At 42.6% G+C, this 23,114-nt stretch overlaps 2 protein-coding genes across 10 annotated transcripts in view; one reads left to right on the top strand and one right to left on the bottom strand.

Moving 5' to 3' along the window:
- Window positions 1–20,806, top strand: part of Med12l (mediator complex subunit 12L) — a 316,360-nt gene extending 295,554 nt beyond the window's left edge. For 7 of the 8 annotated variants that reach the window (XM_087899492.1, XM_085676475.2, XM_085676476.2 and 4 more), the window contains 5 exons: window positions 1,128–1,357; window positions 2,951–3,107; window positions 6,429–6,524; window positions 15,127–15,208; window positions 17,111–20,806. In XM_087899492.1, the coding sequence (XP_087755618.1) occupies window positions 1,128–1,357; window positions 2,951–3,107; window positions 6,429–6,524; window positions 15,127–15,208; window positions 17,111–17,163 (618 nt within the window). In that variant the 3' untranslated portion in view covers window positions 17,164–20,806. The remainder of the gene's footprint in view (window positions 1–1,127; window positions 1,358–2,950; window positions 3,108–6,428; window positions 6,525–15,126; window positions 15,209–17,110) is intronic. The other variant, XM_087899494.1, reaches the window with a different exon arrangement.
- The window catches only part of Igsf10 (immunoglobulin superfamily member 10), a 26,665-nt gene continuing 23,883 nt past the window's right edge, over window positions 20,333–23,114 (bottom strand). For both annotated transcript variants that reach the window (XM_048424630.3, XM_085676470.2), the window contains one exon: window positions 20,333–22,743. In XM_048424630.3, the coding sequence (XP_048280587.3) occupies window positions 20,835–22,743 (1,909 nt within the window). In that variant the 3' untranslated portion in view covers window positions 20,333–20,834. The remainder of the gene's footprint in view (window positions 22,744–23,114) is intronic.

Below are 23,114 nucleotides of genomic sequence, written 5' to 3'. Positions count from 1 at the left end.
ATGAGCCATGCTTATATAGTTCAAAATTAATTAATTAATTAATTAATTGTTTGAGAATCTCAGAGTTGTTTATGATATAATGTGTAATGGCATGATTTGCTATAGAAATTTACATGTTCAAAGATAACTTCTGTGAGAAATCACAGTAGGACAAGATAATGGGCTCATGAGTCGGGTCACAGTAAAGATGCTGTTGGCTCGGTAGCTGTATGACTTTGTGCTACGCTGAGGTCTAACCTCCTCTTTGTAAGATCAAGAGGAAAGATGTAGGATTCTTGGTGACATATGGAATTAACCTGCTACATACACAGTATGTTATATGCCGAAAATATTCAAGAAGTGGGTGCACTCACCTTCAAAAACTGCAGGCCTTTATCCACCCCTCCCCTCGGAGTTTTATTGTTTCTGCATCCTTACACCCTTATGCCTTTCCTTTTATACAGAAAGGTCTGGTCTGGCAAGGCTTGTATTGGAGCTGGCAGTTTATTCTGTGTATACAACTGAAAGGAGAGCCATGTTTACTTACAGGGTCCTGAGGCTGGTGCATGTTCATTATGTATCACCCTTGTCTTCAGAGTCCTGGTCCTTAAACTGCTTTAATATGTGGTGTTTTGAGGACCCAAGAGACTAGGCTGCCCCCTGTTCAGTGAATTGTATCTTATGATCCAGAAAACTCCGTGTATGTCTTTTACGCAGGTGTTAAGGTTTAGAGAAAATAGGTACTTGTATTAAAGAGATAGTATAGTCTATAGATGATAGTGATATTGTTTGAGTCTTGTTGGATGTTGTCACCATCTGTGCACTGAATATGTAGCTACCTTGCTGATCATTTCTGTGTAGAGAGATGCTTTTCCTAGTCCAAAAATAAGCAACTCAAAAGCCAAAGGAATATTCAGTTATTTTGAGCTAGAGATTTCTGTGAAATCACTGCCCAACTAGCCTATTCTGTAGGTTTCTGGCTAGATTTTGTTTTTGCCTACAGAGTAGCCATCCTCATATTTTGAGTCATCAGAGCCATTGCTAACCATGAATTTCAGGTTGGGCTTCCTGCTCTCCCCCCATTTCTCAGTGATGGGGATGCGGGTGCTAATCACAGCACTGACTTCTCCCTTTATCCCTTCCTGCAGACCATGCCCCAGGGCTACACAATGTATGGGACACAGATGCCTTTGCAACAGGCAGCTCCGCAGCAGTCTGGAGGTGTGGTCCTCTCCCCCAGCTACAACTCCAGAGCCTATCCGGCCGCACATTCCAGCCCAGCGCTGATGGAAAGACTCCGCCAGCTGCAGCAGCAGCCTGGTGGCTATGCACAGCAGCAGGCCTCGCCGTACCTGCAGCCCGTAGCTGGCTCTCAGAGGTGATACCTGTTGAAGTAATTGCAATAGTAAACCCTCTCGGCCTTGGGTTTGTTACACTTCTTCCAGGCATTTGATACTGTGATGGCTTTTGAGCTCCTATATTTGCGTCCTGACATCTCATTTTTATCAACATGCAGTAGAGGTTCCAAGTTCTTCCATTCCAGAACACCGTAGTTTTGACTCACTTCTTCCAATGTGTACTGTTTTAAGATTTTTCAGATGATATCAGCATGTTAGTGCTAATGTTCTTCCTTTTTTCCTTTTACTCAAGAGATTTTTTTTTTTTTTTATTAAAAGTGTCCGATAAAACTGTTGATCGTTGTTAGCAGTGCCTTTACTAGAATTTGCTGCCCGGAACCATACGATTTAAGCTGTAGTGCTAATCGTAGATGGCGCTAGACAGAGTTTTGTTCCAGCTTTGTTTCTATCTTTTCCACCTCAGCGATGACTCACCATAGACTCCCCTGGGTCTTATTTGAATGGCATCCCCTCCACATAGAGTGTGTCTGTACTGCTCACCGTTTTAGCTGCTGTCCATGCATGGCTAAATTTCAATTAATTAAAATGGACTTAGCGTTCCGTTCTGCAGGCACATTGGTCATATTTCAAGTGCTCCCTAGCCAACTGTGGCCAGCATGGCTAGCTTTGAGGTTCATGGTCTATGCAGTGACACGGAGACCTGGTGTTTGTAGAAGCTCCATCTTCAACTAGATGTTCTGCCATCTCTTGAAATGCTGTTGTTTTGACCAAGGAGCCCTGCCGGTTTGTTTAGCTCTAAGATCTGATAATCGGGTAACTAGTCCTAGTCGCGAAAGGCCATTTCACTGGATGGCACAGATAAAAATCATGATCATTAACGTATTATCCAGTCCCATTGGATAATAAAGTTCAGAAGAGTTAGGTTGGTAACGTTCTACACTGTAAAGTGGATCGCAGCTTAGCTCCCATGTGTTCCTGTCAGTGACTACCTACACACCTGCTCAAGGTAATTGCTGTCTGAAACGTAGGGAGGTGGATGTAGCACATTATGGGAAATAAGTTCATGTGTAAAACATGCTTTCCCATGTTCATCAGTAAGTCGCAGCCTGACCAAGCTCAGTAACTTGAGCTTCATTGCCCAAAAATTCCGGGTTCAGATCCCACCTGTGCCGTTTGTCCTTTAGGTGAGCTTAGTGATTGCTCGATCTTCCTTCATTTTTAAAGTCAGATGAACAAGCTACTGGCTCACAGGGCTATGTAAGGAGTCATGAAATACTACTGTCCAGCCTTTCCACTCGTGGCCTGCTCCAAAGTAAATAGTAACTTATTTTGCGTATTGCTAACCACTGGTTTTTTAGAAGTAATTTCTGTCTGATTGCTACTTGGTCTGAAGTAGTGTGCTTACTATCTTCTTCTTCTTCTTCTTTTTTTTTTTTTTTCAATGTGGTCAGATGTGTTATCTGATCCTCTGGCCCTTCCCCATTTTTAATTGTACACATGATTACTGAACACGAGTTGTCTCTTGGTGGATGTGTGTAAAATGCTGGAGGCACTGATTGACACGTCAATGGTACGCCTGGTTCCTGAACACAAGTTGCATTATTCTTTGCCAGACTGAACCACCAGGCTCTACAGCAGAGCCCTCTGGTGGGCGGGGGAATTGATGCTGTGCTGACTCCCGCACATCCCACCCTCCCCTCGGTGCCCCTGCCTCAGGACCCATTGAGGCCCAGACAGCCGCAAGTTCGACAGCAGCAGAGACTCCTCCAGGTATGGGGCAGGGAGGTGAGGGCAATGCCATCCCTTCCAGTAGTACAGACACAGACTCTCATAATGAAAGACTCTTTAGATTGAAGTATTAAGTTCCCAGGAGCCCTGTGTATCTGACACTAGCAACTTAGCTAGTACTAGTCCACTGTCGTTCCAAAAAGGAGCGTTTTCTCGGTACCTGCCAGGCCGTGAGCAGGAGACTCCATTTCACACAACCATTTCCCTTCCCCAAAGCCTCAGGGGGCACGCACAAGCTTTAGTTTAAATGTGGAGCTCAGCTCGCCCCAACACTGATGGACCAAAAACCTACAGTTTGAATGCAAAATTTCATACACATGAGGGAGAAATAGCTAGGAACAAACATAGCTTTCCACCATTTGGTGTTCGTAACATTGTGTTTCTATCACACTTCTGCTCTACTTAAGCCACGGGGTTAGAGTAGCATAGGTTACATCCCTTGGAGGCTTCTGTGTTAAGAGTCCAGAAGGTATAAAGACTTGACACTTCCTGGTAAACAGCCCCACCCTTCAGCACATTCTTCTTTCTGGTTTCCTTGTTCCAGTATTATGGATAGAGGATGTGGCTCGTTGGCAAAGCTCCTGCCTGGCATACACAAGGCCCTGGGTTTAATACCCAGCACTGGAACTTGGGAGGAAGGGAAAGCTGGCAGCCTGGCTACTATGCTAAATCTGTGCCAGTTCTTTCTTTTTTTTTTTTTTCATTATTAACAAGTGATTTTTTTTCTGTGTTGGAGATTTCTTGATAAAACTGTTAAGTGGACTCTCTTTTCAGGTCCAAAATGAGATGCAGCTTCATTTTTATGGACCTACATAGAAATACTGGGAGATTTGGAAGCTAATGGAACAGGGTAAATGCAAGGGGAGAGCTGTCTATGCTCTGTGAGGGAAGCAGGCAAGAAAGCAGTCATGCAGAAAGGAGCACAAAGGAAACTGTGTGGCTCAACTTTTCCATTGGAAAGAGAGAAAGAAAAACAGTAGTTCCCTAAGAATTTAAATCGTAAGCCCAGGTGCAGGTTGAAGTCTGAATCTAGTATGCTCTGCAAAATTGTAGTTGATTGTATCTAAAGGTAACAAGGAGAAGTCAACCCAAACCCTCTAGAACTGAGATCCAATTTATAAGGTACCTCATTTTGAATATACTATTTTGAAAGTTGTGATAACTGATTTGGGTCAGTGTAGCCTACCAATGTATAGTCCTTTTCATTGTATAGATGCTATTGCCAAGGTGGAAAAAACAAAAACAAAAACAAAAAACCTACTCTTGAATTTTGTCATTAATAAAATGGAAAGATTATTTACCCATGTACCAAGGATTAAATAAGAAAATTCAAGTAAAGCACTGGTTTGATGTTATTTCTAATATTTTTTCTAAGATAACTATTCAACAGAGAATGATATGTTCTTAATCCACCTTTCTACAAGTTTGGAAATACTTTTCAGGACAGCTATTTGAGTATCTCTGTTTTAAGATTTGTTACTTTCAACTCACCAAGGAATCTTGCTGTGTTGCTTACTTATCTCTCTCTGCCTTCCAAGGGCGTTTTCAAGGTTGCAAATAAGTCATTTCCTGACTAGGTGACATGTTCCTTTTTCCCCTGTTAGTGCATGCCCCAGTAATAGTTCTTATCGACAACATCCCCCTGGAGATAAAGAAAGGCAGGGAACTTGTTCCTGTGTCTCAACTACATTTATTCCTCTTTTTATGATTGACTGTTGGCATAAAGAAAAAAAAGTCATCAATCGAGAAGTTCCTCTTTCTTGAAAGATTTTTGCAGAGAACCAAGTGGATGATGGCTTCTAATTGCAATGCTTCTGGTTCAACCTACATTGTTTATGTTGAGACTCACCCTGTCTAGACCTTTGCTAGAATGACAAATCTACAAACATTGCACATCTGACAGTACCTAGTTGGTGTTCTCACTCTTTAAAAAAGTCAAGTAATTTGGGGAATAATATGTAGACAAATTTGAAAAAATACATATGAAGAAAATCTAGTCGGGTCATCAAAATGAAGTATTTGGATGGAGTAATTAAAGGCCACTAAAAGATTTTTTTTTGTTGCCTTGCACATGATGCATACTTGGTTTCTTCTGTGATGTAGAAGTGTTTTCCAAGAGCTATGTGTCTGAGCCCACTTAATCTGGACATACTTTCTAGTTTCATGCTGCTAAGTCATTTCAGAATTTCTATGGGCTAGTTTATATTCTATAAAATATAAAATAAAAATGGACTCCAAAGGTATCCCCCTAAATATCAGAGAAGATAATTCATGATGGGTGTCACCTGGCAGTGTGAGACGGTAGCTTGTGGGTCTCCAGGCAGGGGTTGTGAAAGAAGTAGAAACAGTAAGTGCACAGGATGTCCCTGGACAGCGAGCATTGGCTGCCAAAGGAAGTCAGCTGGAACTCGGGGTGGTCTGAGGAGCTTTCTTGGAGGAGCCGTTTCGTATCTTACACTTAAAGGCAGAGCAAGGTTGACAAAGTAAAGATGGAAGTTGAAAGGGTACAGCCTTGCTTCATATAATGAAATTTCTGCCAATTACTGACTGGTGTGACAGTGATCCCCGCAGATTTTAGTGTAGCTAAAACACTCCTTGACCTCATGACGTCATAGCCTTCATTAACATCATAGCATCATCACAGCACACTGCCAATGCGTTTGGATCTTTCCGGCGTAAAGAAACCCTATCCCATTGCCAAGTATTTAAAAGTATCACAATAGTTAACGTGAAGTGCTTCACACTGGAAAAGGATCATCTCCACCGCCCCATGTGTCTGCTTATTTCCTATACTCTATGTTGTTATTTTTTAGTATTATCCTATTTATTGAAATACCTTTCATTATTGGAGATGTGCCTCAGTAGTGGAGCGCTTGCCTAGGATGCAGGAGACCCTGGGTTGGGTGATGAACATCAGAGGTTCAGTCTGTGATAAGCAGCATGTTGTGTTGCAGGGTTTTAGCAGCAGCTGCCTCTGCATCCTGTGTTTTCCATGTCTCTAAATTGCATCCTTTATCTTGTGCCTCATTCAGTCTTATTTCATTTTGTTCATTGTGGCCCTAGTAATAAGCTGTTCGGTGTATCCCACAGCCCGGGTGTGTGGTTGCCTCCACCACCTTTCTTTTTAGTACATGATACACTTCAGGCAATGCAAGAATCACCCGTGCCACATTTTTGAGACTATATTCAACCATCATTTTGCTGCAGTGGAACAGATAAAAATGTGCATTAGTAAAAGCTATTCAGACATGTCTTAGCCCCACAATTTCAAGGGTCTACCCTAATCTTTTTCTTTCTTTCTAGATGCAGCAGCCCCAGCAGGCCCCCCAGCCCCAGCAGCCCTCACAGCCCCAGAGTCAGGCCCTTGGTCTCCAAGCAATGCAGCCCCAGCAGCCTCTGGTAAGGACCTGATGTTTCGGAACCAGGATGTGGGTTTCTACTTTAAAGTAGGTTCATTGTCCACAGCCATGAAATTTTAAGAGTGAAATAATCTGGATATACCTGGCCAGTTTTCCTATAAGTCTGTCAGGGTTTGGTTGATACAGTAGTTGACATATTTGATTTTTTAAAATGAATAATTAATATACACTAATAAAAATTTCAATATTCAAATAAAAATTATGCTTTAATAAGTAAAACCATTTTTCTTTTTGAAAAAAAAAGAGCATTCAACGGATGAAAACCTTACCAGTGAGTTATTAAGCATTTTTTAATAAATAGTAAAGAATGATTTCATATGCTCATTAAGATTATCTTCCTTAGTTTTTTTATAACATTCTTAGGGTTCATGAAAGTACTTTGTAAACTATGGCCTGAATAATTAAATAAAATCTGTTTTTATTCAGTTAGTATTTTCTGCAAGAATTTGCATGTTGTTCATAATCTACATTCTACCTCTCTAACTTTTCAAGTTGAACGTGGGGACATGGACACACCATGGATGCTTTGAAAGCTTGGGTGATTTCCAAGGGCTTGTTAACTGTGAGTTCTCCCTGGGGCCTGTAGGCTGCTATACTCACGGCCCCTGGGAAGCAGCAGTGCAGGTGGTTATCACCGCAGGATTCAGAGAACCTGCTTCATGGATCTGTAGTGAAGAAAAATAGTATGGAGCCATGGCAGCACAGTAGAGAGGGTTGGTAGAATGACTTGGTTTAGCCTTGACCCAAGCAGGATTCTCCTACTGTGAAATCAGCCTAGGAGGGAGTCCCCTAATATATAACACTTGCTGCTCTGGCCAGCTGAGTCCTGTTTTTTTAGTTCCCTTATACCAAAGTTCTAGCTTTTCCAGCTTTGGTTGTTTCTGTTTTAAAAATATTCCTGACATTTATTGCAATCGACTTCAACCATTTTTGTTTTGTTTTAAGTAGAGGCAATATGGAACTTGGCTCTTTGTCACCAGGAGCATAGAGCGGGCTAGGATGTCTTTTTGAAATACTGTAAGGAAAAAAAAAAAACTTTCAGATAGAACGCTGCCTGCAGACCCAGTGTTCCACCCGGAAGTAAGTTCTAACGTGTTTTGACATAATTCCAAATCCCCAGAAAAGTTTTAAGAACAGCACAAAGACTCACCAAACTGAGTGCCCGGCCGCCAGGTTCCTTTCTGATTCACTCTCTTCCTTTAGTTCCTGATCATATTCTCCCAATATCCACATAGCAGTAAGCTATAGCCACATACCTCTTTAATGCTAAATAGTGCAATTTGGTTTTTTTCCCCCCAGAGCAAGATGGGTGGAGATGTAGTTCAGTTAACAGAGCGCTTGCCTAGCACGAATAAGGTCCTGGGTTGGATCCTTAGCATTGCAAAACAAACAAACCCACAAACGTAAAAATCCCTGACTCCGATTTCTGCAGTCAGGAAGCTGAACACTGATGCAGTATTATGATGTATAAATGGTTTTTTCGCAGATTACAGCAGTGGTAATTCAGTATCCTTCACTGCCTGTGTTTTCCTGGTTCGGCCTCATTGTGCACTATTTAGCTTCCGTGTTTACTTTTCCCAGGTGGAATTTGCACCAATTCCCCACTGCCCCACACTTTGTCTTAGTGATGGTGGCGTAGCTGTTTTATTTTGTAAATGTTACTCAGCCTGATTTACTGCTTAATCTGGACATCAGCCAGTTTACGTAGTGAAGAGATGCTGCACCTTACCCAGTCAGAGCTCCACAAGAAGTTTTGTCATCACTATGGAAGTGGGGTCTCTTGGGTTCCCATTATAAAGTTACCAACCACTCCTTTTTAAGGGATGTATTTCATCCAATCTGTCCTGTTGCCCATCAGACACTCACCCACCAGCGTTGACAATGGCTGTCTTTTCCATTTCCCCTGTAGAAGGAGAAAAAAACGCTTACTTTCAAATGCTGTTGTTTTGTTTCTAGTGATGGTATCCCACTCAAATAAAGAAATTTCCCTTTGATGTTTGTCTATCTTTAGCTCATGTTTCAAATAAAAAGAAAGATGTTTTAAGGATTTTATTTGTTTTAATTATCTGTATATTTGTATGTCTGAGTGTTGGGGTATACTTGTGAGTATAGTGTATAACAGAGACCAGAGAAGGCACTGGAACTGAAGACGAAGGCAGTTGTTAGCTGCCTAAAGAGATGTGGGTGCTAAGAGCTGAACTTAGGTCATGTGGAAGAGGAGTGTTGGCTCTTAAAGCTGAGACATCTCTCCAGCTCCAGAAAGCATATATTAAAAGTGAAATCTAGCATTTGACCCCTTCATTGTAAACCTTTGCCACTACTAGGAGCAGTTAAAATTCTTATTCCCACTTTACTGTTTGTTGCTGTATAGCATCAGTTAGTGAAATTTGCTGATTTTTAAAAAAAAAAATTACCAAAAATCTTTCCTAAGGCTGAAGTTGTAACTCAGTGGGAGGGGCCCCTGCCCAGCATATGCAGGACCCTGGGTTTGATCTCCAAGACAATAAAACACTGAAAACTTTTCTTTCTGTTGACTAGGTTATTATGCCAGACAAAGAAAACTTAAGAATAGGCTCCGTTTTCTTTCTATACACAAGACATTCTAAAGGTGTTTTGACAGAAAACCAGGGTTTCTGCAGTTAGATTATGTTGAGTATTTGATACTGACTGGGAAGAGTCTCCTTTCATCCTAATGGAAAACAAGATTGCCATGCTGCGGTGCTCTTGTTACTAGTAGTATTGCATGGGATCCTGATGGAAGTGCCTTTCACATAATTATGCCTTCCTAGTGATTTATGATGCAGATGAGTCCTTTACTATTAAATGTAAGGAACCCAATAATTTGGGAATGGTAGCTTGTATAGCTAGTAATTTCTAACAAGAAAATGATTGTACAGTACCATTTTAACAAAAACATAAACTTTGAATTTAGAACTACAATTATTGTTGAATATATGATACTTATTGCATATTTTAAACCTGACTCAGATATGTAATAAAAATATGCCTTCACAAACAATAAAATTTCTATGCTTAAATTACCTATAGTTATTTATATTTAATCTGTATTTTTCTTACAATGAGAGTTTAAACATTCAGTCCCACGAATATATAGCTGCCATCCTCAGATAAGTCATTGTTACTTTAAAAAAAATGGCTTTAGGAGCTGAGGAGACGACTCATTTGGGAAAGTCCTTGGCACAAAAGCACAGGAACCTGACTCCAGATCCCCAACACCTACATGTGACAAGGCAGGCTTGGCAGTGTGCCTGTGATTCCAGCAGAGGGCGGGATTGCCAGAGCTCACTGGCCCATCCGCCCAGCCATTGTCAAGCTCTAGTTTCACTGAGAGCACTCATGCAAAAATCACAGTGGGGAGCAACAGAGAATAACACCGGATGTTAGCCTCTGCCCTCTACATTAGACTTATTTGGGAGTAGGCTGAGGGCTGAGTGAAGGATTTTCTTTTACCTGTTACTAAATCTTACCTCAGTTCATATGTAATATGATATATGATATCTTAGTTACTTTTTTTTTGCTGTGAAGAAATACCATGATGAAGGCCAAGATAAAACAAAACATTTTATTTTATGGGGGACTTGCACATAGTTTTAGAGGCAGAGTCCAGGGCCATCATGGTGAGATGGCATGCAGGCAGCAGGCAGGCAGGGGGCTAGAACGGTAGCTGAGTGCTGACGTCCAGTCTGTAGGCCAGAGGCAGAGCATAAGACTGGGCCTGGCATGGGCTTTTGAAATCTCCAAACTCACCCCCAGTGACATACCTCCTCCAAAAAGGCCACCCCTCCTAATTCTTCATAAACAGTGTGCCAACTGGGAATCAGTTATTCAAACATATGGACCGGTGGAGACCATTCTCCCTCAAATCACCACGTTTGAGAAATGCAGACCGACTTGTTGAAGGTATAACATGCGCTCTGTTCATAGCATGTGCTCCATAATTCCTGATGAATGGCGGCACCAAATGCCTTACCTCTGGTGGTTACTTTGGATAGAGTAAACAAAGAAACTTAATTCTATTACTAAACTGTACTGATAGGTCTAGAAGGAAAAATTCTTTAAACCTCCCAGTTACAGTTGAAAGCAGCAGCAGAGGTGTGTGAGGTCATCTAAGATACCCCCTTAAGTCACTAGCACTGGGTCAGAGCTCGTCAAAGGGGACTTGGCATTTTTATATTTAGATCATAGCTTTGTAAATATTTAAATGAGTTAGGGTGTCTAAAGAACATGCAAATTTAGTAATGATTTTTAAAGCGGTATTGGTAATTTTTATTTTTTTATTTTTCGGTTTTTCGAAACAGGGTTTCTCTAGGTAGCTTTGGAGCCTGTCCTGGAATTCACTCTGTAGATCAGGCTGACCTCAAACTCATAGAGATCCTCCGGCCGCTGCCTCCAGTGCTGGGGTTAAAGTGTGTGCTACTGTACCTGGGTATCCACACATTTTTAAATTATGATGATAATGATGCCGTCGTGTTTTTCAGTTACTGAACCATTCCTCTGCTGTTAAAATTTTGGAATGTTGCCAGTTTCAAAAATAGTACTGTTAAAGGTGCTTTGGTATGTATTTTATACCTCTTTTTGGTTGTTTCATAATAGGAAACAAATGTGAAAAATATTTGTAACTACTTGTGTATATCAATAGCAAGGGCACAAGGCCTCAGCAGATTTAAGGAAAAAGTTCACTCTTCGTTTTTGATTACTTTCACTGAGATGCCCTATTTTTTCAATGCCTTGGATTCTATTCTTAATATACATCTCTAGCAGATCCATCTCTTGTTTCAGGCCTGCTCCCCTATTCAGTTCCTGTCTTTGGAGAAGGGAGTGGTGAGCTGGCTGCTGAGGAGGGGTGGCCTTGAACTCTGGGCTCTGATCAGTGCTGCACTAAGGGACGAGTGAGTAGCAGTTAGTACCCTCCTGGTGACTTGCCTGGCCACTTCCTGTCAGCCAGGAGTTATAGTGGAATTCAGCAAGTGTTCATTTGGTATATTCAGTAGAGGCCAGCACCCTGTCAGGTGTTAGGGAACTTGCCACGAAAGTGCCAAGTGTGGGGCTGGAAAGATGGCTCAGTGGTTAAGAGCACTGACTGCTCTTCCGGAGGTCCTGAGTTCAATTCCCAGCAACCACATGGTGGCTCACAGTCATCTATGATGAGACCTGGTGCCCCCTTCTGGCATGTGGGCACACATGGAAGGAATGCTGTACACATAATAACTAAATAAATCTTTAAAAAAAAAAAGAAAGAAAGAAAGTGTGCTCTTTGCCACCAGGAAGCAAAGAATCATAGGAAATGGCTGAAGGACATTGTTGTGCATGGCAGGTAGCATGTGGTGGCCTTATCTTTTTAGCTTCAGAGCATCAGAGGTTGAATTAACTTGCAAGAACTGCCTTACAAAGTGCATGAACTTAGCTTAAAAATTGGAGTATTTTTTTCCCTGTTGGTTCTGGGAACTGGAAGTGAAAGATCGGGAGTCAGCAATGTTGGTTCCCTCTGTATGTTGGTGGGCGAGCATGTGCCAGTCTGTTCCAGCTTCTCCCACTGCACCAGCTGTCTTAACCTTCACACAGCATCCTTGCTGTTTGCACCACTGTGCCCACGGACCCCTTTTATGAGAATACCATTCATATATCAGGTTCCGTTATAATAAAGTTCATTTTGACCCGATTCCCTCTGGAAAGGCTCCCTCTCCGAATGAGGTCACAATCCGAGGTCCTAGGGTTTAGGACTATAGCTTTTTTTTATTTTGAATGATATAATTGAAGCCCTAACAGAGATCAAAAGACAGAGAAATCTGGGGAGCCCATGGTGGAAAGCTGGAATGTAAGTGACCTTAAAAGGCAGTATTTGACCTGTCCCCTTTTGACTGTTACCTTGGTTGGTTCCCTTTAGTTGATAGCATCAGTTTGGGTCATGGTAGACAGTGACTACCAGCACCCTTGGTCACGTTGATTACTAAAGTGTTTTTAAGGTCAAAACTGCCATGACCTCTTTAAGAGGTCATCAGGAGATTTTTCTGTGAAATGAACATGGAAGGTTAAGAAAAGCCATGATCATCAGTTAACTGTAGAGACAGTTTAGTGTTCATGTGTGTGCCTTTTGTCTTCTGTGAAGGAAGGACTGCTGACAGTAGACTCTGCCCTTCCTGGGGACATATCTGTGGTGTCTCAATCTTTGCCATAATTGTAGTTATTACAATTATGACTTACAATCCTTATAAGGCTCCTATATTGCGATTCAAGTATTTTTAGCTAAATTTACAGATGTAGTTTCTATTTTCTTTAAAGCTGCTTCTAACATCTAAGAAGATAATATTCACACCGTGCTTCCAAGTATTTTCTTTCCATTTTATGCTGTTCTTAATTAGGTGACCTGAAATACATTGGCCTTTAGGCGAGGCTCCTATTGCATTGCATTTTGCCTTTCAAAAAATGTATATGGCAGCAGCGTTAGTTAATAATACTGTATCTTTGGCCAGCAGCAACAGGCAAGCATGTTATACTGGTCTTCCTCAAGGAGTTCATGTGTTCCGTTCGGAGAAATGGATGTAGTTTTCAGAATGCCCTTGGGATCCAGAAGCCAAATGACACAGATCATCTGGATCTTGAGAATATTAGTAGGGAAGGTCCATAGTCCTTTCTGTTTGGTGTCTGAATTCAAACACCTCTGGAGGTGCAAGAGTAAACAGAAATGATAAGAACAGACATCCAGCTCTTTCCGTGTATCCTAGAGCCACCATGGGGATGCTTGACAGCAAAAGTACAGGGTGAAGGGAGGGTCAGGTCAGCCCTACATCGCATGGTGAGAGTTAACCTTTGACACACACTGAATTCCAGAATATCTGTTCCAACCAGTTTGGGCAAATTTAGAATAGTCAGTCCTGCATCAGGATCAAGTGTGGCCATATGTGTTTATAGTGCCTAGAATAGTGCAGGGCATGTAGAAAGAATTGATAAGTAGGATTCTGAATAAGCATTGAAATAACTGATTTTTTTTTTTAAAAAAAAAAAGCACTTATCTTACTGACTTTTCCATGTAATGGAATTGTTTTTATTCTATTTTCTAAGAACTGTATGTGGAGAGGCTGGGAGAACTATAACACTGGTTTTGGAATTGGCTTATCGGCTTTAGATGTCATATAAACTTACGAGTCAGCTTGGCAGTGCCATCTAAATTAGAACTTTGAATTTCAGGCAAGCAATTAGCAAAAGTGTTTTCTCAAATCTCCTGCTGGGCTACTTGGATTAAATGCAGTTTTTGTCCCATGAAATATTGAATATTAGTGAACTGAATATTATCCATCAGTTATCTGAAATTCGCATTTAGCTATTCCTTCTGTATTTTTATTTCCTATACTGCTGACAATCCTAGGCTACTTTCAGTTACACCGCCGATCCCCGAGGAAGACAGAATCATGTTGCCTTCACACCGAGAACGGTCTTTTTAAAAACTCCTCAGAGATGTGAGGCAGACTAAGGAAAAGCAACTCAAATGTGTTCCAGGCATATCAGACCTCTAAGCCCGGTGGAGGCAGAAGAGCAGAGATGGAGAGATCCAGGTTACCAGATGGAAGAGCCAGGGCCTTCCTGCCTTGGGTGCGCTTGGCCAGCAGAGGGCTATCGCGGGAAAGGCTGGCAAAGTAAAGCAAAGCTCCTTCTTAGCCCGCTTCTGCTCCCACCCTTCCATCTTCAGGGGTGCTCTCTAGGGTGCTGTGCTAGTCTCTGCAGGTGTAGAGGGAGATGGGCAAACACAGCACAGACTGAGGTAAATGGGAAGGGACCAGTGCTGTACATATGACTAAGGGAAGCTTGTTTCAGAGCATCCCTACTGTTTTCAGGCCACCAGAAGGCAGCCAAGGAGGAAACAAGGAAGAAAACAAGGAAGAGCTACTGTCTTGACTTCCAGTGTTCAGAAAGGACAGAGTACAGCTGGTGATTCTGATAGAAAATAATTTTCCTTCTACCAAATGCTGATCAATCCCCGTCCACCCTCGAACATCAGCCACGGCTTCTGGCCTGAGCTTGACGGGTTCTTCATCTCCCTTGTTGTACTTCTGGCCCCCCTCACCCGGCACCACGAGAAAACCCCTTCAAGTCTGAGTTCTTGGTGTTCAGCTCGGCTCTCTCTGCCCTGGCTGTCAACTGGAAGTCACGATCCAAATGAGGTTATGCCAGCACATGTTCCGCCTAGCAGGTTCCACTCTGTCCACGGGGTCAGTGGGCACTGGTCGGATCTCCACACCAGAGAGCTTGCATTTGCCAGCAAGAGGGACTCGGGCTGTCAGGCTATGCCTCCAGCTGGTGACGAGTGAGATGACACTGGTCTTTGAATGAATAGGCTCCCTCTGTGGTGTGGTCTTCAAGACTCCACAAATAAAGGCCTCCGTGAACGCACTGTTTCCTGGCCTTGTGTACCGGCTGTGTATCGTGTAGACACAAGCAAGTTTAACCACTCTGGGCATGAGCCTTTTCTCTTTAGGCTTGTGACGGTGGCTTGGGCAACCCAAGGTGCAGCCTGTGCCTTGTGTAGCACGGTGGCCGATTCACCCTTCCCCTTGTTGCAATTGCAGTTCCCCAGGCAAGGCTTGCAGCAGACCCAGCAGCAGCAGCAGACAGCCGCCCTGGTGCGACAGCTCCAGAAGCAGCTTTCTAGTAAGTACCCTTCTCGCGCGGAGCTGGGGGAGCCGCGGAAACCGGCAGCGAGAAGCCTGGAACAGTGGGAACTCCTCAGACGCGGCACGTGGTCTCCGTGCCAAGCTGTGCCATCGCCTTCTGACAGTAATGTTTGCTTTGAGTCAGAGGGCGGAGCTAGCCACGAGCCGACCAAACTTAACCATAGAGGTTTCGGAGGACTGTAGACAGATGGGAGACAGGAAGTAGTAAGGCAGGGTGGAGAGAGCTTGCAGCCCTTTTGGATTGAGGAATGGAAGAGAGAGGAGGTCACTGGTGACTTCTTCAGCTTCTCTGATCATTCACAAGCTCTTACCTCCATATCTGACTCCTGACTTTTTATTGATAAAGAATAATTAGATAAGCACTTTGCTACCATTTTATGTATGTTTCTAATTGAAATAGAATTAAATCACCTTCCCCCTCCCTTTCTTTTGTCTAGCATCTCTTGGCTACATTCCGTTAAACCCCTCCTCCACCTCTCCTGTCAAGTTGATAGCTTCTTTTTATTTGACTGTTTTTGTTACATACATATGTACATACACTCCTTTGTACATACCCTTTTTTTATGTTTAACTTAGTCCAAGGCGTTTTATTTTGTTTTAGTTTGATTGGTTTTGGACTTAACCTATTTCTTTGCCTGGAAAAGAAAGACTTTTTCCCCTTAATTCCGTATTTTCCTATTGCTTCTATGTGAACTTCCCAAAGCCCAGCTAAACCCCCATTTTCCTTTTTTGGTTTTGTCTTATGGTGCTGTGTGTAGAACCCTGGGTTTCCCACGTGCCAGACACATGTTCTACCTCTTGACTACAGGTCTCTGCCCAGGTGCCATTTTTATAAAGCTCGAACTGTTAAAGGCTCCAGCCTGTGCTTTGGAGCTGGATCATCTCTATACTAAAATCTCAGGACAGAGTCATCTTAGGAATGGACTGAGCAGCCTGTGTTGTGAAACAAAGTGGCCTGGAGTCAGAAGGACTGTGGTCTTCACCAACATGGCTATTATTGACTGGGCCATATTGTCCCCCCGTGCCAAGGAAGATGGCAGACGCTTTCCCCTGGCTTCCGATTCACTGTTTTGAGTTGCAGAGTGAAGCCCACTTCATGCTGACAGTGGTATTCCATGCGCTGAGGGGTGGTAAATACTGCCTTTCTGCCTACATGTTCTGCATGTTGGTTTCCTGACAGAGAGAATACCCCCAACCCCTACTCCTTCGGTCCCAACCAGTCATGCTTGATATCTTGATTTATTTTTAAATTTTAATCATTTTGGTCTTCAACATACAATGTATACCTGTTTGTGCTTTTATGCAACATGTCACCATGTTCAGTGAATACATACCTGAGATTTTTTTTTTAATTTCCAAAGCTTTAATACATGTATTTTTTTCTTGTAGCCTTGCTTAATTTTGGTTACACCAAGTAAACTCAGTTTTTTTTCTCTAGCTGTTACTTAGTCTGTAGGGGCTATTAAATAATTTGTGATTAAACAATGAAGCGGAATGAGGTTTAAAGTCAATATTCTTTCCAAGAATACAGTCTGAAGGCGGAGGTTAGCGCTACGGTATTTACAAGTCAGTCCCAAGGAGCCGGAGAGCATGTTGGCTTGCTCTGCTGTCTCCAATAGGCTGGGGCACTGCTCTCGAGCAAATTAGATGAGTCAGTTTCTCTAATCCCAAAGCAATGTGTTGGCAGGTGTGAGATTCTCACATGGAGAGTCCCCTCTACAGAATGCACTTGGTCATATGGCGTGATTATTGGCCTAGGGTCTAGCCAGTTGATTTGTTCCCCCATACTGGAGGCTGTCCCTGAGAGGAGCACCCGAGCAGAAGCATTATCTTCAGCACAAGTTTGTTCCTGTAACGGTTAACTCTGCTTTTCTACCAGGTAACCAGCCACAGCAAGGAGTGACCCCCTGTGCGCATCCTTCACACTTCTGAATCTGAAAGAGAAGACGCGAAGTTTATGTTTGCACTGAGAAACAGAAAATCAAATTTATTAGTCATCATAAGAAGTCTCCTTTGGTCTTTGAGTTATTTATATTTCCCTATATTTTATGCTACATTTCTTGCAGAGGTATTTAAATAAGTAAAGAAGTTGTGGTTTGGTTTTATCATATTCAAAGTAGGTTGTAAAATATGGATCACGCAGGCCTACTTCAGATAGTGTGGTTGGTAGCTGACCTTTTGAAACTGGTGCTTTTTATCTCATATTTACATAAAGAATGAAGTACGGTAGGTTTAAATATTTATGTATTGATGAATGATTTTTTTTAAGCCTGTGGTAGACCAAACTACTGATTTAAAAGATGTGGCAGTTGTCACGGGTGTATGACACATTCGCTCTGCATCCCCCTGTGAGGGCGGGGCGAGCATTGATTCGCATCGTTCTAATTTGAAATGTTGATCATTTCATAAGCACTTTATAAACTTTGTTCCCAGTTATGAAGGACTTTGCTTTGCTTTCATTTTTGTGGTCCAAAGGTGCTGAAACAGGTTGTTGTTTAGTACTTCCGCTACTTCAGGGCTTCCGAGATGTGCGGGAGCCTCTTCGAAGTGACTGCACTCCATCTTGTTTCTCGTGACAAGCTCTTTTGCCAGATTCTCCGTGAAGGTACAGCAGCTGCTGGAGGTCAGAAGAGTCACAGTGGAATCAGTTCATTTACTTACTGCCAGTTTTGGTAAAAAAAATAAATAAATACATAACTGTCCAGTTCTGGTTCTTCAGAACCTCATGCCAACTTGAGAAAAAAAAAAGATAAACAAATCTCACAGCTGGCCTTAGATTCTACTGTGCTTAGACTTGACACGGTTTCCAGAGAGTCTGGCTCCATGGTCCAGAAGACTCTGGTAATTCATCAAAGGTGTACTTACTGTTAATTTTGTATGGTAAGTATTTGCTATTTTGAATTTAATTATTAATGTTGGTGTCTGTCTTGGTTGTGTATTGCTTATACTGTATTTATAAACTGGTGCAAAAAGCACAAGTAAAGTAAATTATACATCAAATTTATTATAAAGAAATAGTAACTATTTTAACTTTGTTCAAGTATGTGGTAATTTACTCCTAGTAGAGTGAAAAAATACAGTAAATTATTATCAGTTTGTGTAACTTAAGAGTATTCCATATAATATTTTTTTAGAATTAGATGCATAAAATTTTGAATGTGAAAATTGCAGGGCATTTTAAGACACATGTAGGGATCTTCCCTTGTTCTTTGTTGGGTTCATTTTTCTTTTTGCCATATGATTTCACATGTAATGTAGTCAAGCATACTGTGAATAGATTGTCTGTGAAGAGCAAACCATGTAGAACTACTTTTTAAAAATGTAGCTAGTACAACTTTAGATAATTTCTTTTGCAGATCACTATATAAATAGTTTATATCTTCCTAGGTGAGTTACTCATTCAAATGACCTCAGATCCATGTTTGCTTACTTTGCCATGGCAACATCCATGTGAACTGCTTTGTACACTGTGAAATATAGCCCTCCAGCCTGTTTGTTTTGTGTTTACTCTGGGCTGGAAAAGACTTTGCCAAACATTAAAGACCATTCTTTCCACTAAGTGAGCATTCTATCTGCTTTCGACAATGCAGTCCATTTCAGTAGTCCCCCATGTCAGCTTTGCTTTCTCTCCGGAGTCATGCTTACAGCTCACAAAGCTAGTTTTCTTCAAAGTAACACACCACGTGACTGCATTGGCAGAACCACCGCAACGTGACTGTTGTGTCTAGTGGGTGAGTCACACCCTGTTCTTTCTGGTCTTTACTCAATGGTTATTGGTAGTTAAGATTCCAGCTTCAGTCTGAACCACCCGTTTCTGTAGCTCAGCATCGCACCCAGCAGCAGGAGTGGGAGAACTGCATAGCGTTGGCACGCACTTGACACTTTGCAGAAGTTGGCTTAGTCGTCCGTTTGCACTCAAAGGTGATGGTCTCCTTGTTGCTGTTTGTTCTGTTTCTTGAGATGAGGAAGGTGAGTCATGCTAAGGCCCTTTTAAGTAAGAGATGCACTAGCATCTCTTACTTAAAACCTAGAACTGTTTTCCCCTGTGCATTATAAGGAAAGCAACTGGAATTTTAAAATTAGTTGTTATATTTACTGCCACTTAATTCGGCACTCTGAGAGGGATTTTTATTTATCTTTTATAGCAAATGCATGAGGGTGGTATTACAATGGTTAGAAGGGAAACCCCTATTGTGAATTGCAGATAGGAAATTGTCTTAAGATACAAAGCTCAGCTTTTTAAGATCAGACCTTGAACTATGATGGAATCAGGTATACTTAACCTTAATTTCTGGCTGGAAGGACTCCTTAATTTATGTGTTACATTACAGGCTGATTCATTTTAGGATTGTATTTCTTGTTTTATTTACCCTTCCTCATCTGAAAGTAGAGGTATCATTTGACCTCTGGCAGCCGTAGAGCAACTGATGTTAACAGTAATCAGCTCATGGCTGAGGTAGGCGTGGTGGAGACCCAGTGGAGTTAAGTCTCAAATGATTTACACAAGCTAACAAAGCTTTTGGCTTTAGTGTTCTAAGCTAACTCAGTAAGACTCAAAAAGGCTCCTACCATTCACACATAGATGACTATTTGATCAGAAGCCAGAGAAATTATGCTAAGGAAATTCCAGAATTATGCAAAGGAAATAAAAGAGGAAAGTCATATGATTACCCCCATATATATTTGGGTTGAATTAAACATGGAATAAAAGTACAGTGAATTAAACAAAAAGCATTCAATTTTTAAAGACAGTGAAACTGCATTATGTGTACAAGGTGTAGACTCTTGGAAAGGAGCGATTCCTCCTTAGAAAACCTTTCTTACACATGGCTCCGAACAGCTGGTGCCTTAGCTAGGTTTTAAAGTTATAAAGCAGTTTCATTGTTCTTGCAAAGCCTTTTCAGGGTGACAAATTTGTGGACAAATGTGCAGCACTCTTTTCACATTCCCTGGCATGTGAGCACTGGGCTGCTCTTTCCATGTAGGAAAGCTAGCCTGCATCCGTTTGGTTGGTGTGTTTTTTTCATGCGGGTATTAAAGCAATGAGAATTTTCAGTGTGAACAAGTGATGAACTACATCATAATCAAAACAGTTCAGTGCTTGTTTTCTGTAAGCTTTTTTATCAACATGTTTATAAACCAGTGACAAAAGTATATGTACATTAAGATGTCCATAGACTGCAGATTTCATTTTTCCCAGTGTTTCCCACTCTGAGGGCAATGTGTGTAACATTGGTAGAAGATGGACACTAGGCGGTTGGCAACTGAGAGAGAGAGGAAGCTCTCTTTACTGGAAATTCAGGTGCATTTGCCATTTGCTATTTTGTAGTGGATTGTTTTCTCTCCATGTTTGTTATTTGTTGGCAAAATCAAAGTGCCTTAAGTTAAGAGTTCGCGTTGAAATCCATAGAAACTCAGCATCGGTTCATAATGCATTTATTTTCAAGTCTCTTCTGCATGTCCATTGTAAATTTACTACTGTAAATGTATTCAGATTCATTTCCATGCCTATGGCTGCCTTTGATTAAACTTCTTCCAAAAAAAAAAAGAAAATAATAAACCCTTCAGATGTTGACTCTGCTCAGTTTTAGTTGTTCTTCTTGTCAGATGACTTGAACATAACTTGTTGTGTAATCGGCACCAAGTGGGTTCTGTGCTGTGCATCTGTAGACTCCAGAATCGGAAGATCGGAGATCCTGAATGACCAGGGTGCCTTGTGGGTAAAGCAACTCATTTCCGTGGGGTTTCCTTCCTCTGGCCTTTGAGAGCAGGGAGTGTTCTGGCCTCTCCCAAATAATCTCTGGCTTGGGGACTCCCAGGGCCATACAGTGAAGCCGAAGTGCCTCTCCTGTCCTCCTGACCATGCTCCGGGGTGGGGAGTTTATAATTCGGGGAGGGTGGCCCACGATCATCACCGGAACAGTAACCACCGCCTGGCCAACACTGTTTTGAGCCTGGCAGATATAATTTCCCCTGTCATAAGCGGTCACTTCTTTGATGACCAATGTACCATTTTCATGCAGTATGTATTTTCCATTAACGTGGGGTCTGTCTATTACATAACCGCTTGGCGTGGTCCACTTGACATGTGGCTTAGGGATCCCATCAGATACACAGTGCAGGGATAGAGATTCTCCACTGACGCCCTGCACCATCCCCAGCGCATGCGTCAGGATGACTGGCTTCTGGCCGATTTCTAGGATGACAAGCTTCTCAATATAGCCCACCTGATTTCTAGCTGCACAGCGGTACTTCCCTGACTTGTTCCGAGTTGTTCTATGAATGATGAGAGAACCATTGCTCGCTATCAGATACGGGGAATGTTGCCTTGTGTTAGAAAAGCGCGTGCCGTCAGGGAGGATCCAGATTATTTCAGGGGGCGGGTTCCCATCCACAGAGCAGTCCAGGGCTGTGGACCCGCCAGCCTGAGCGCTGACTTTTTCGTTGAATGGGTTTCTGAACGTCGGTCTTCTCAGCATTTCCAGGACCTCTAGCTGGACCACCAGCACACTCTCACCGCCTTCGTTCCGAGCCACACAGGTGAAGTCCGCTGAGTCGGAAAGCCTGATGTTCCGGATTTCCAGGGTTCCATTCTTATGGACCGTGATTCTGCTCCCATAGTATGGAGCTGTAAGGAAAATGTTGTCCGGCATAATCCACGTGATCCGGGGAGGGGGGCTCCCATCGGCTCTGCAGTCGAAGTGTTTCTTGGAGTGCCGAACAGCTGTGGCTTTAATAACAGTTCGGTTTGTGTACAGGCCATTGATGAGTGGAAGTTTAGAGACAATATCCAGTTTGTACAGTTTGGTGTCATCACCACTAGGGTTCCGAGCTACACACACATACTCCCCAGAGTCAAGCAGTTTCACATTATTAATGGACAGAGTTCCGTTGGCATGAAATATGTACCTGTCGTTGGAGAATGAAATGACGTCATTGGAAGGCAGCAACCAAAATACCCTTGGCTTGGGTTCCCCAATGACCTCGCAGTCAAGAACAGCCGTATCTCCAGCCTTGATCTTCATGTTGGTCTCATAGCCTTGCCGTATCCGTGGGCTGGCCGTCACGACGGTCAGGTGGACTTTCATTTCGTCTTTCCCTAAGGTGTTCTGGGCATAGCAAATATAATCTCCTTCCTCTGCCATTCCAACTCTGTTGAAATACAAGGTGCCATTGTGGAAAAGGGTGTACCTCTTGGTCCTGCGGCCACTATCGTCAGCTTGCACGGCGTTGTTGATCATTGTCCCATCAGGCAGACTCCAGGATACCTCAGGCACAGGGGAGCCAGAAGCCTTGCAGTCCACTTGGAAATCTTTCCCGTGGAGCGCTTGCTGCTTGAAATCCTGCTTGTGTTCAATTTTGGCAGGCGTCAGTCTTAGGCGGACACGCATCAGGATGAGATCGTCTCCCATCTTGTTTCTTGCCACACACAAGTAGGCGCCGCCATCCTTTTCCGTCACCGAGCCAATCGCTAAGGATCCGTTTGGATAAACGTGAATTCGACTGCCCATTCTAAGAAGAAGAGAGACAAACATGAAAGTACAGCTGATTACCGTGGGCGGAGTTACGCTTTTCCAAGACTGCGCATGGAGCTGAGGAGATGGCTCAGCTAGCGCATCGTCTGTTGCATACTTATAAGACCTGAAATTGGATCTCCAGTGCCCACATGAAAGGTACACATGGTAGCGTGCATTTGTAACCCCAGCACCAGGGGCATGGAGACAGGTGGATCCGTGGAGCTTGATGCACAGCTCTTGGAGATGAATAGTTGAGCTCTGGGTTCAGGATCGCTAGAAAGTGATTGTGGAAGACACCTGCTGTTTAGTTACCTCTAGCCACCCCACATGACACACCAACATGAGCGTGGGCGTACACACGAAAAG

The sequence above is a fragment of the Myodes glareolus genome, chromosome 20 (genome assembly GCF_982192425.1).
Source record: "Myodes glareolus chromosome 20, mMyoGla1.1, whole genome shotgun sequence".
Classification (NCBI taxonomy): Eukaryota; Metazoa; Chordata; class Mammalia; order Rodentia; family Cricetidae; genus Myodes; species Myodes glareolus.
This window is presented reverse-complemented; position numbering and strand designations above follow the sequence as displayed.